This window comes from Balaenoptera physalus (assembly GCF_965194825.1).
Source record: "Balaenoptera physalus genome assembly, chromosome: 7".
Taxonomy (NCBI): Eukaryota; Metazoa; Chordata; class Mammalia; order Artiodactyla; family Balaenopteridae; genus Balaenoptera; species Balaenoptera physalus.
In genome coordinates this window covers 23,936,835-23,950,962 of record NC_138886.1, presented here as the reverse complement: position 1 = coordinate 23,950,962, position 14,128 = coordinate 23,936,835, and the positions used below count along the sequence as shown (strand labels likewise).

The window sequence follows — 14,128 nt, the reverse complement described above, 5'->3', positions numbered from 1 at the left end:
GAGGGAGGAGCTCAGCCAGTGCCTGCCAAGACCCGTCCATCCTGCTCTTTTAACTGCCCACCATGCAGTCGGCCAAGAGGGGAACAAGCCCAGGTGGCGTGGGGCTCACAGGAAGTCTCGAGCAGCTCTGCACGAGTTCTAGTTGGTTACCGCGCTGGCCTCACACAGCTAGTTAACTATAAAGCGATATTTTACCTTCCATCTGGCTATGCACCCTGTTCTCGTACACATCCGGCATCTACCACGGGGCCTCACGTGGAACATATTCTAATAATGTTTTGGTGACTGAAGAAGTGGATTCTTACTTCAGCTTAAACAGGCCTTGATGGAAAAGTCCATCTGGACTTTCCATCCCACACGGCAGCCACTAGCCACACAGAGCTATTGAGCCCTTGAAATGTGGCTAGTCCAAGTTGAGATGGGCTGCAAGTGTAAAATCCGGACTGGTTTTCAAAGACTTAGTATGAAAAAAATGTAAAATATCAAAATTTTTACATGGATTACATACTAAAATAATATTTTAGATATATTAAGACGATGTATTTCATTTTACTTTAACATGGCTACCAGAAAGCTTAAAGTTACACATGAAGCTCCCAGTGTATTTCTATTGGGCAGTGCTGCTCCAGGCCAATACATAAGCCGTCGCTCTACTGAAGCTAAAGATAAACTCCTAGGATCCCAGCAGAGTTTCAGAGTAGCACCAAGCAAGGAGCAGGAGTGACCTCCAGCAAATTCCTGAACCTGTCTGGGTCTTAGTTTCTACATCTATAAGAAGTGACTGGTATAAGTATTTGCCCCACCGGGATTTTGTTATAGAGTCAAATCCAGTTGTGAGTGAAGGCTCTGGAAAACGTAACGTGCGATAGGTATCTTCTGTTTTCTGGGCTCCCCTGGGAGGAAACCCCACTTTCCCTAATCCAACATCCCTGAGCTGGAGGAGAGCCTAAGTCAGGATGAAAGTAGAAATATATGGACAGCCAGAGATATGCTGCCCAACAGGATTCCTGGGGAAGGGGTGGGGGAAGGGACTCGGTCAAACAGGAGAGGCCAGTGAGTTTCTTAATATACCAGTCAGAACAAGCTGTCCATCTGCGAAATGCTCCTTTGTGACTTACACTGTACTGCATAGGATGCTAGAACCACCGCTGAGTTAAGAGGGCAGGTTAACCTGTCAGAAGAAAAACATATTAGGAAAGTCACCAGAACCCACGACAGCCCAAGACACTCATTGATTATGGGTAACACATGTCTTTTTCTTGGATTAACCATTAAAAACAAATCACGAATAATAACAAAGAATTTTAGGATACTCAATCTCAAAAAGTAAAGATAAAAGTAACACACTAAAGAGTCTTTGAAATTAAAAGAGGATTTTTCCATGTTTAAAATAATATATATTAATACAAATACCATAAGGCTAAAGGTTTAATGTTGGCCAGGGTTTGGCTGGTCAAGAAAGGTCAGGCTCATATCACTAAGAGAAAAAGTGAGAAAAGTGTACTCTTAGATCAATGGGCGGGCAGCCTTTGTTTCTTTCTGGTAAAGACGTGAGACTTCTCATAGGGTTAACTGAATTCCTGAGTTCTGCTGACTCTGATTCTTGATTACCTGCTTTCTAGAAGGATGACATCCTCTTAGAAGGGAAAAACAGAAAAGTATTCTGAATTTTAAAACTCCTGTGAGTTTTGAATTACTTATTAGTTACAATGACTTATGATTCCTAAATCTATTCACCCTCCTGAAACTTCCCATCTAGAGGGAATGGTCTGCTACCCCTCAGTTTTCCTGCCACCCACTAGAAATCCATGAACCCAAGGTTGGACTTGTTTTCCTTCTTTCCTCTTCAGCTCACTGCCCTCCCAAACACCCTGTTTCAGCCAATGACGCCATCTCTGTCATATTCCAAATCATCTTGGTTGCTTCCTTCTCTCCATTCAGCTACGGATTTCACGGTCTGCCTAGGAGCTCAGCCAGCAGATCTGGGGCAGGAATCACTGCCAGGTGGAGGAACACATGAATAGAAGCAGGAGTGAGGGCTCGCAGGGTTGGGGGGGACACAGATTTTAAAAGCATTCTTCCCAGCAACCTTGTGGAAAGTGGAGAAAACATGCAGTTTCCATGGCAGCCCATGAAGTTCCCAAGATATGAGTCACCCCCACCTCTCTGACTAATCTGGTTGGCTCACCAGGGTTTCCCTTCTGTTCAGCTGTGCTGTCTGCTGGTCCTGAAGCTGCATATAAATATGAAGGTAGCCTTCCCTATCTGAGGGGCCCCATCTTTCAAGTAACCATGTGTTCCTGCTAGAACTTCTAAATGCAGATATGTCTAGGGATGCTTGCTACATATTCGATCATCTGGAGACTCAGAGAGCCCAAAGGAAGAGCAAACATCAGCATTTACTTTCCTACCAAGATGGGCTTCAGTGAAATCTAAGCTGGTGTCCTTGCTACAGGAAGAGCAGGTGAATGGGATTCAGGGAAAAGCTTAGGAGAGTGGCTAAGGGGGTTCAGTCTAGATGGGAGAAACAATCCTATGAGTAAGTCAGGAAGAACAACATTTCCAAAGAATGGTGTAAATAACAAACTAAAGAACACCATGTTCTTTGACAGATTTCTTCCTTACTCTCCAGGCTTTAGGGTCTCCATCTGTCAGACAAGATCACCTATCTTTTCAGGAAGGAGGGGATGAACAAGACCTTTCAAACCCGGGAGAAACGCTAACTAGATCCACTGAGTCTGTCAAGACATCCACGGCTACTAAGGGCTGGATGCCACCCTGACAGCCCCCCACCCCCAGAGAGACGAGGGCCGCCTGCAGGCCTGACAAGGATATCAGGGATCTAAGCCAGGACGTGGCCCTCAACAGGTTTCTACTGATTCACACAAAACAAGGGGCATAAGAAAAAATGAAGACGACCAATTTCTAATACTTGGAGAGCTAGACTGGAAGCTCCCGAGGTAGGGGTAGTGGGCCGGGCCTCACTGGACCAGCACAGTCAGTGCCCATCTCGTAACACGTGCTATTTGCAAAATATGTGTGGGGAAAACAGGTCAGTGTGTAGAAAAGAAAGACACAACTAGTTCTATCACCACAGAAGGCAGCCTGGACCCAGGACAGGGGTGGGTAATCTCAACCTAGAGTTACCCTGAAATATAAGAAGGCTGCCTCAGGAAAGCCCCTCATCCTCTTCCAGCCTTTTGTATAGATTCTGTTCCTGCCAAATCCCTCCTGCTTAAAACCCTCAACAGCGCTCCTCTGCCTGGTGGATCCAAGATGCAGGTCTCTGTCTGACAGGAAGAGCCCTCTCTCTCTCTGTTCTGCTGTAGGCCCCCAGCATGTGGTCTCCAATTGGGACTGTGCGGGGGGAGGCGATGTCCTCTCTGCCCAGTGAGATTTAACTCCTCACTTCTCCACCAACCCCAACTCATCACAGCAATCCACACTCTTCACAAAGCTCACACCGGCATCTCCTTCTCCTAAAACCTATGATGGCTGTGGTCTCCACCGCCCATATTGGTCCCAACTGCTTCACGAGCTCTTGTCTCATTTCCCCGACCAGACTGCAAGGTCCCTCATGGAAGCACAGTGGAGGCTTCTGAAGACCCTCCTCAGTAGAAGGAAAGAGGGGGTGGGGAGGATGGGAGTAAGATGTGGCTGTTCCCACCCATTTACCTGCTGCAGTGTCTCCTGTAAGTCAAGAAAAAACTCTGGATTTGGAGAAGGTGGCTCAGGGACCACTGACTTGGAATTTCTCCTCCCTTCCTGAGCCTCTCAGATACTTGGCAGCCACGGAGATGGTCCTGATGCACAAGAAGTGCTGAAGCACGGACGGATGCTCCTGTCTTCCAGCCAAGTTCCCCAGAGAGAAAACGAGTCACCTCTGGGTACTAAGGGGCTCAGAGGGGACCTAAATTGGGCTTGATTTGCCTTCCTGGATGAAGCCTGTTTTACATTCGGGATCTCTCCTTCCCTCCCTTTAAAGTTTCTCAGGTCTTTACCAGAAAGATTAACTGTACCTTCTGTAATAAAATTGAAACAACATGAAATGAGGTTTGTCAATCCTCAGCTTCTCCAAATCCAGACCAGGCTAGAAACAGATGTCCCAAGCAGGATGCTGTCTTCAACATCCATTCTTTGTTTACATTTAATTTGTTACCAGAAATGTATGCTCATTAGATTAAAACCAGGAATTTCAGTAGTCTGGGGCAACTGACAGGAAAAGAAGAATGCAAAAGTCTCATTACCTTCCTTCACAAATATCCATCTTCAGTTGTAAGAAATACAAATGCCTATGAAATAATTGTTTTCATTAATTCACAATACTCAAATTAAAATAAGCCAAAAAAAAATTGACAAGTCAAGGACAAGACCTGCACATGTGAAAAACAAAACACACATAGACATATTTTTGTCTCAAGTATCAGGCACTGTTTAGTACACTGCAAAGCCACGCCCCTTCAGTAATAATGGCTCGTGAGGCTGCCTTGGTCTCAGTGGGTAGTGGCGGCCTCCCGCCCGCACATGCTGTCTTAGGGATGGCTGAGCAAGGATGGACGGGGTGAGAGCAGCCCAAACAACCAGCTGCTGCTGCTGCCAGTGAGTGCCCCCGGCCTGGACCTTCCCAGTCAAACTCGGGGTATCTGAGAGCACCAGGACCCACAGGCAGCCCCCCGCACCCCGAGGGGCTGCTGTTCTGAACATCTGCACACCTATGTTCCCTCTGTGTGAATTTACTGAGAGGTGGAGCGTCTAGGAAGACACCTCCTTGGCTGGGGTGCAAACACCCAGCCGGGCTTTTTCCTGTGTCCCAGGAACTGTGGGTGCCTGAGCAAAAGCATAGACATCAGTCATCTACAGGCTGCCAGGCCTCCCGGGTGAATCCTGCACTTGTCTGTGAGTTCCCAGCAATGTCGCTTCAAAACCCGGGACTTGATTTGTGGGCAGAACTTGGTAAGTTCTTGGTTAGTCACAGGACCCTCCATCCAGGGAGCAGGAATCACAAGGCATCAACAGTGCTGTGCAGGCCGGGAAGGGCCCTGGAGACCGTTATATTTAGGGACACGGCATACATGTGACACTTGGCCTCTGGCTCTCACTCTTTGTTAAAATTAAAAGCCTGGATTCGCACGGGATAGACATTCCAGCATCTGGCCAAGATGACAAAAGGGAAAATTCTTGAAATCTAATACAGATGCAGCAGAAGTGTTCGGGGCCAGCAGAGAGAATTTCGGCAATTTAAACAAACCAGTCGCAATATTCCTTCTAATTTCTATGTTTAAAGGTTAAGGCGCCAGTGTTTTGAGACGTGAATGCGTCACATGGTATTACAACCCTGTATTTGCACAGTTCTGGGCTGTGAGTAGTACTTCATAACTTATCGCCTCATTTCAACCTCATAAGAACTCTGCGGTGGGTACCGCTACTTCCATTTTTTACTGATGAGGATACGGATGTCGAATGGGTTATGTGGGGTCAGTTATGTCTTATTTCAACCTGGACACGCATGCTATGAAAAAAATCTGATTATGCTACAAATTTCTTATGCGTCTAATGACTAAAAAGCTTAGGATCCACCTCCTAACTCTGATACTACTTTGGCTGTAATTATCACCAACTACTCCTACCGTGTTGAATGCCAGAGCATCGAGAGATGGTGTGACATACATTTGCTGATTCTCTCTTATTCCAAATTGGAATCTCTATCTTTTCCACCTAGGAGAACACAATTGGTCCTTTCTAGTTTGTTCCTATATTTATCCAAGCTGAAATTCAACTGGAATTAAGTGTTCTCTCCTCCTATAATGCTACTGAGAGAAAGAAGAGAAGGAACAGAATTACAGATAATCCAGTGGTAAATCTGGACTTTCACTGACAAGCCCAGCTGAGCGGAAGGTCTTCCTCGGGATGTAAAGGAGAACGGGAACCTGGAGACCCTTGTTCATCAAATGCTACTTTGTCATATATTCAGCAACGTTTCTGAGTCAACCCCAGGACATCATACACAAAGAGATCAGAAGAGTGGAATGATGCCCAAACTTAGGAGACCTCCTAGGAATCCTGAGAGAGCCTGATTCTGAGACTGCCCGTATATAAAAGTCTGTTTAGAACAGCTCTAAATTTATCAGAAACAGCCACTGTGGAGGCTCATAATCAAGGAGACGGTTAGCAATTAGAATAAAGGAAGTCATTTAAAAGAGATGCTTGGTGCGCCTGACTTCAGAAATGTAACGCTCATTTCTGGAGTGGACCCCGATCCATGACCTCAACTTCAGAAAAAAGCAATAAATGCCTCCCTGCCTAGATCCTTAGTAAACAAACAGGAAAGAACAAACACCACCTCTATACTCCTCCTTTGACCCTTGAGAGCAAAATTTCTTTAAAGGGGAACTTACTTTTGCGTAGGCTACAGAGCTGGGGCTTAAAAAAGATACTATGTATAATACTGTACATCAACTATACCTCAATTAAAAAAAAAGACACTAAGTGCCAGGAATATAGGCAAAACTCTTCAATAAAGTAAAAACAAAACAAAACAAAACAAAAGTTTTTTGAATGAATGGTGGAAGCCTGGCCCAGCCTAAGAAGATCTGGCAGTCCTGGCTACTCCCCAGCTCTGCAGGAGCCACAGGGGTGGTTGCTGCCATGACTCCTGCGGTGTTAGGAGAAATCTGTTACTCACATCCCAGAAGGTGACAGCTATACTCTACTCCACCCTGGGGGGACCACCCATCTTACCATGGGAGGTTGAGTAGTGGGGTTGAGTGTCAGTCTGGAACTAGTAACTTTTAGGAGGGACACGGACAAACCGAATTTTATCTGGAACTTAGGTAAGAACAAAATTTAGTCTATTATTTATCTTCAGCCAAAATCTGCCTCTTTGTGGTCTCCACCCACTGGCCGTAATGCTACCACCGAGCACATCTAATTCCCCCTTTCCCATGACAGCCCTTGGAAGATGTGAAAGCAGCCTTCATTTCTCTGAGTCTTCTCCCCATCCTGACCTCCCTACCTTTCCTCAGATGTCCCTCAAGTGACAGGGAGGCTCAGCAGAAAGGAGCTTTCCTGTGGGGTATGGAAGTAGTGTCCAACGACCGAGAGGGGCCCTGGAGAAGGGCTCCTGGGTTAGGCTGGCGTGAGTGACCCCTTCACTCAGGTACTCTGGCAGCCGCAACCCTAGGGGCTCCAGCGTCTCAGGGAGGACACAGGGCAATGAGGGACGACCACTGGTTTAGGCAGTGCAGGTCACACTTGGGGTGGGAACCCTTCAGTGGGTAGTAAAGTCAATTTAATGAGCCACAAGTGACATTTTAAAAGAAGAAAATAGAAAACTTAAGAGTGCTTTGCAATTACTATTGTTTCATGAAATGTCTGCTTCAGTAATTTACATACATCTGTGTAATGCATTACAAAGCAAAATATATTTTTTATTGTGGGGTTATGATTACAAAAAAAACACCACTGGTTAAAAACACACACACAAATACACACACACACACACACACACACACACACACACACACATATAAAATCCATCATGACATTTTTTAAAGCATCCCTTGAACAGAATTTGATATTCATCAGTAGCCTGACTATTTCCAGTAGGGAAATCCTGGTGGGGTCATTTCAAACATATTCTCATAGATCATGTCACCACTTTGCATCCACCGGCTTATGAGTTGACCTGTTGAGTTGAGTGTCCTACACTCCCCCTTAGCCCACCAGCATGAAAAGCTGTTATGAGGAAAACTCAAGGCATCACGTGTATGTCCCGTGGTTACCCAATGAGTCATGCGGGACATCTTATACCCGCTTAAAATTTAACCTAATAGTAAACACAAGTCAAATCTCCAACGTCTTCTATTGTAGAGGGAAGAGGTGTACAAAGAAGACAAAATAGTAATAGACTAATATTTGGCCTTTAAACACATTAAAAGTTAAAATGTGATCATGTGATTACCATTTTTTTTAAAAAAGGAAAAAACGAAAGAGCACTTTATGTCCAAGTTAATGTCTCCTCCTTGGTGATGGTCTCAAGGCCACAATGGGCACAGGATAGGATTCAATAATCCTGAACATTCATTGCTTTTTTTCTGGTGGAAGAGTTTCCCTCCCTAAGAAAAACAAACGTTTCAATAATAGAAGGGCTGGCTGTTGCCCTGGGGGGAGGGGAAGGAGAGGCCCAGGCGAGCTTGCCGAGTCCATGTTCAAACAGCAACAACTTTCCTGTGCCCGCCCCTCCATTCCAAACACGGGTACCCACCCAGAAAACCCATGTGCCAGCTCAACACCAGGGCCAGGACCTGCGCCAAGCCCGGAGGGGTAAACAACTCTCGCAGCCCTCTGGCCCTTATCTGTTTCACAGATTGCCTGAACCACAGATTCACGGAGGCGGAGGAAAGACACTGACCCGGCCTCCTCTCCTTTGCAGCTCCTACCAACAGGGGATCTGATAGAAAGTTCTCAGTTCAGAGACCTCTCATTCTCCTAAAGAGCTCAATCCTAGCCCCTCAGAGACACTGCGCTGTTTGACAGGTAGATGACTGTTTTACAAACTTCCTGATTGCGGTAGCAGAAAATAACTGCATTCTCTGAACACAGGTGCTCAACATGCAGGGGAAGCTGGACGGAAGGGGAAGGTAGGAGGTGGTGGATGGGAGCGTGCTGGGAACGGCACCAAGTCAGGAGGCTCAAGATGAAAATGAATTCGCCGATTAAAACTTCAATACATGTACCCCCCAATTTTTACTGGGATCGTAACTGTTCGTGCAGTTATACCCAAGTGAAGTATCTGGCCACAGTGATAAATTAAAGAGTACGTTTTCAGTGGTTACTCATTTTTATATACTAAATAGAAAACTTAAAAAAAAAATGTTATTACCTGGTTTGTTCTTGCTGCAGTGTGTTGGGATCAGGTATAAAAAATCTTACTCGAAAATGCAGGGTACAGGGGATACCTCCTACAACATTTTTGAAAAACAAATTAAATTTTCCCTTTAAAAAAGTCAATGTATGTAAGCGGCTACTCTCCCATAAGTGATGCATTTTCCACTAGACCACAGCTTTTCCCGTCAATAAAAGGACTAATTTCAAAAAAGGAGTGCATAAGTTAGTTAAGTGTTCAGAAATCTCCAAGTCTACAAGAAGTAAAATATTTTTGCAACATCAGCATAAAATGAGGTATAATCTACTTCCTATTACATGTTTAACTTAGGGATGTGTTCAAACAATGCACTCCATTATCTGTATTAGGAACTTTAAAAATCCTTAAATCAACAGATTATACAAAACTCACAAAGAAGTAATCTCTCACATATATAATGACTTCATACTTTTCAAGTGTTTTCATGTACACTCTTGAATTTAAATACCGCCATGACTATACGTAGGCTAGGCTGCTGTCGACTGCACTGTGTAACAGATTAGCCACCAGGCCTGGAGATGTGACTTGCCTTGGGTCACACAGCCAATGATAACACCAGACTTATAGCACTGAGTCTTTTGATTCTGCATTTTAAAATCATTTTTATACTGGAAAATATTTCATGCTTATAATGCAAAGTGAATTCTAAAAATGATTAATACAGTAGAGAATATTACACAGCTAATATACTCAAATATGGCTTTATGCAACAACGCCAAGAGTCCATTTGCTTGCAAGGATAAAATTAGCCCATTTCTTTTGCTGGATGTGGCAACAGAAGAAGATCAGATTGTGTTGCTAAGATCCCATACTCTTCTTCACGTCAATTTCTCTCCTCTCCATTACTCAGTATATATTCACTGGCCCTTTCCAGCACTTTCTGGCTCTGTGAAACTCAAGCTTTTCCCACCCTGCCTCCCTCACTGATCTCCTCTACATTAGTTCATTATGGGCTCCACCCTCCCTTCTCAGTAGTACCTTCTGTCTTTATCTCTGGATTGTATCAGAGACTCTAATGGTGTGTGTGCACCTATGAATGTACCTGTGTACAGGTACCTGGGTACCTGTGGGTGGTTCTGTAACTCTGGGTGCGTGTGCGGCCCTGCATGCCAGCCAGGTTTGGGGCATAAGGTGCATAAAGGGAAACAGAGAGCGTGATGTTGGAAAACCAGGTGAAGGGTGCAGTGAGGTGTGGTCCGAAAACCCACCTAACTGGGAATTAACCTACAGCACTGGGATACACTCACGTGTACGTCTGTGACACTATTTACCCATGCCTTTGCTTCCTGTGAATGGAACTGTGCTGTTGAAAAGGACTGTGTGTGTGTGTGTGTGTGTGTGTGTGTGTGTGTGTGTGTGTGTGTCTTTCCTATTCTGGCTCTCACACTGGGCTGAAAAAGGCCATCCTCCTTCCTCTTTCTTTCCTATAAAATGAAACGTGGGTTCCTTTGCTCTTAGCTGTCTTCTTTCACCTTTCCCTTTCTTGCCCATATTTGGTGAGGACCCTTGGGGGCTGATCTGGAAGCATCTCTGCTAACTCAGAAGTCAGACAGGGAGAAGTCAGCTTACTCACGTCTCTTGGACCACGTGGAATCCAGGTACCAGATGTTACAGGTACGCTGAGGATTGGAGGAGAGAAATGGGCCACGATACACTAATACCTAGTGTTCAACCTACATGGGAAGGTCACACCCACCTTTTAACTGCTTCCTGATGGGTTTGCTTGCTTCAAGCCATCTCTGTTGGATAAGAAAACATAAGATATAAAACCAAACCCAGCGGGAGCCCAGCACGTCTTCAAGGGAGGGTACTCACAGGAGAGTCCACTGAGTCATCACTGTGCTGCAAACCAAAATACTCCTTTTCGGTCACGCCCAAGTAGTTGTAAGCCATATCCAGGAGAACTTGACCAGTATCTTGTTTCTAGGGAAAAAAAAAAGTCCAGTGGGCAAAATTTTAAAACAAATTAAGAACTGGTGTTTAAAAGTCTTTATTGCAGGCAAGAAGGTGTTAAAACACGCAGAGAGATTTCATGCACACAGGTACCCTACAATAAGAAATATTAATAAGAATTTAATAAATTCCAAATTAAGAAGCCCTACGGAACATATGGAAAGTAGGGCTAAGATAAATATGATTTAAGAGAATGAGATTAATTTAATTTTCTAAGATTTCTTCCTTCCTCTTAGCTGAGATTCCCAAGTGATAGTGTCTAAATTGGAAAACTCAGGTATCCCAATGACAGTAAACTCCCCGTGACCTACCCACGGATTATCCACAGCAAAATGTTAATCCCAGGGCTGTTTATGTTGGCTCCTCAGGCGCCATGCAAGTATACACAGGGAGGAAAACTCTACTAACAGCATGAAGGGGAAGACAGCTAAGAATACTCAAATGCCATTGGAAATACCCTCCAAGTGATCTGGCAGGGGACACTGGAGGCTTATCTGCTTCCCTACTCCCTGGCATCTGAAGTGAGAAGCCAGTGGAGACTTTCAACCACACTTCACGTCCAGAGCAGGACTCAAGACACCTTCGCCACTCAGTGTTTTCAGACCGGGCACAGTGCTGGGCGTGGGGACAGAGCCATAACATGTGTCCCTTTCCTGCCCTCCTGGAAAGGCCAGCCGTGCAAGCAGCGACCATAACTCGGTGTGTCAAGTGCCAAAGAACAACTCGGGGTACAGTGAACACACACAAGACAACACAAATGGGTGACTCAACCTGGGGACAAGGGAAAGCAGTCCCTGACCTGGTTCTGGGAGGCTGACAGGGCTGAGTGCCACGCCCTCCCTCCAGGCGCAGGAGCTAAGAAAAGGCATCAAGCGGATGGCCCAGCACAAAGGCACAGGGGTGGGGAATCTCGAATTCTCTAACAGGCAGACTTCTTGGGAATCCTTTGAACCAAACCATTTGACTTAAGGGCAATGTGAGTCAGAAAGAGACCAAGTATAGAACCAGCAAAGGCAGCTTTTTTGAGCACCTGATAGCAGATGATGTACCTGAAAACAGGTCACCATGACCAGGATGAGGAGAATTAGATAACTGTCACCCCCTTCTGCAGCCACTTCTCCAGGACAGTCTCACTTATCTGGTCCACAGTGTGGGAACACAAGGCACCGGGACAGTCTCACTTATCTGGCCCACAGTGTGGGAACACAAGGCACCGCCTGTGTCCTGAACACACCCCCCTTCCTGCCCCAGGGCCCTGGTTCCCGCTGCTTCCTCCACTTCCCAGGTCACCTCCCATCCCAGGGGAATCAGGACAGTGTGGAAAAGATGACCTGGTCCACATACTCTAAAGCATGAGATATTCTCCCTCCAAATGATGAGCTACTCTTGATGCAAAGAGCTATCTGCTCCCCTTGTTGAAATCATTATTTGTATGATTTTATGTTTAATATATATTATTAATGACTTTAATCTATTGGGCATCTACAAGGAGCCTGCCACGGTATTCTGCACTTTTTATATATGATATCCAATCTTCGCAGCAATGTCACACAGCTGTCAGCACCATCCCCTGTGCTGACGAGCACACAGAGGCCTCAGAGGCTCCGTGCCCTGTGCTGTCAGCCGACGGATGGTCTGACGGCCTGACAAGCGAGCGTCTGATGCCAGAGTCTGCACGTTACCACCACACTGCCACTCTCCCCTCTGGAGCGCATAATTCATCCATTCCAGTATCTGCACAACTCACCGAGTTCTCAAAAGGAATTGAAACAGGATACATTTTTGGTAAGAACAGCCCTCCCGGCCCGGCGCCTGCCCCACAAGAGGTCATCTCGGCTACATCAGGTCACTGTCCGTGACAGGCTCGCTCTCTGGGAGGAGCTAAGAACAGCCGACGTCCAGGTCAGCTTCCCCGAGGATGGCCGCTCCGGGTCATAAGACGACCTGGGCTGAAGAATCTGAATGTGACAGCGCAAATGACCCCCAGGAGCAGAAACATATAAAGTGACGGAGATTCGAAGTTGCAACCAGGCCCTCAAATTAAAGTTCAGTGGGAGTCAGCCTTGACCAGGCTGCTGGAGGCTCGGGGGGCAGCACAGGCAGCAGTGACGATAACAACGGCATTCGTAACCGAAGATGACTGGGTGCCCACTGAACGCCAGGCACGTGATTATCACCCTGGGTGGATGCCGTCCGCATTCTCCTCTACAGGGCTCATCACTCCTCCTCCTTAAAATACATCCTTACCTGGGATTCTCATTCCCTCTTGGCCTCCCCTTATCTCCCTGGACAGTCCTGCTTGTTCCTTATCCCCCCAACCGTTGAACACCGAACCTCATTCGTATCTCCTGTCTATTCACTTCTCAGGTGATCCTGAAGTACCACATCTACCCTGGTAACACCCACATATGTACCCCAGCCTAAACCCTTCCCTTAAACTCCTCTTTTGTATACCTAATGCCATTTCTACACAGACGAATAAACAGGCATCTCACACTCACCATGTCCGAAACAGAACCAGTTATTTCTGCCCCCAAACCTGCTCCTCTTGCAGGCTTTCCCATTTCTATAAATTGCAGCTCCATCTTGCCCACTGCTCAGGCCAAAAACCTTGGGAGTCACCTTGAGGCCTCTTTCACATCCCAAATCCCACTGGTTCCACCTTTAAAGTATTTCCAGACTTGGTTTACTCTTAGCCCCATTACCGCCCTGTCCAATCATCATGGTCTCTCCCACAGACTAAAAGTCTCAGCCCTTGCCCCACCCCCTCCCCCAGTTTAATGTCGACCGAGCATCCAGAGTGATACTCGAGTCAGATCATGTCAGGTCTCTGCCCAAACTCACCAATGCAGAACAGAGCCAGTGCTCAGAATGACCTACGAGGCTCTACACAATCTCCCTATCCCCTCAAGAGGAAAAAAGTTACGTTAAAAAAGTAACAAAACAAAAAAAACCCCATCTATTTTATTACAGAAAAAGTTGGGTTTTTTCTCCAGACTTAAGTGGAAAAGAGGAAAAAATTAACTATTTGCACCAAAATGTTCTGTTGTGACATAGGAAAATAACCAAGTACAGCATTATATTCCATCCTTTTTATCGGTGTTTTTTCTGTCTGTACCATCTGCTGTGTTCATTTCTCCAAACTCACGTCCACCTTGATGTGGGAGTAGGGGATAATCTTGTCGAAAGGCACATTGGTGCATGTGTGTCTGCTAGCTCACTTGTCCTTGACAATATTTTACGATATTAAAG

The 14,128-nt window shown here is 45.9% G+C and overlaps 1 protein-coding gene across 9 annotated transcripts in view; it reads right to left on the bottom strand.

Moving 5' to 3' along the window:
* The window catches only part of PTPN3 (protein tyrosine phosphatase non-receptor type 3), a 144,944-nt gene that overhangs the window by 58,573 nt on the left and 72,243 nt on the right, over nt 1-14,128 (bottom strand). For all 9 annotated transcript variants that reach the window (XM_082469130.1, XM_082469135.1, XM_082469128.1 and 6 more), the window contains 5 exons: nt 10,739-10,846; nt 10,620-10,662; nt 8,882-8,960; nt 4,248-4,292; nt 1,119-1,171 (listed from right to left, as the gene is read on the bottom strand). In XM_082469130.1, the coding sequence (XP_082325256.1) occupies nt 1,119-1,171; nt 4,248-4,292; nt 8,882-8,960; nt 10,620-10,662; nt 10,739-10,846 (328 nt within the window). The remainder of the gene's footprint in view (nt 1-1,118; nt 1,172-4,247; nt 4,293-8,881; nt 8,961-10,619; nt 10,663-10,738; nt 10,847-14,128) is intronic.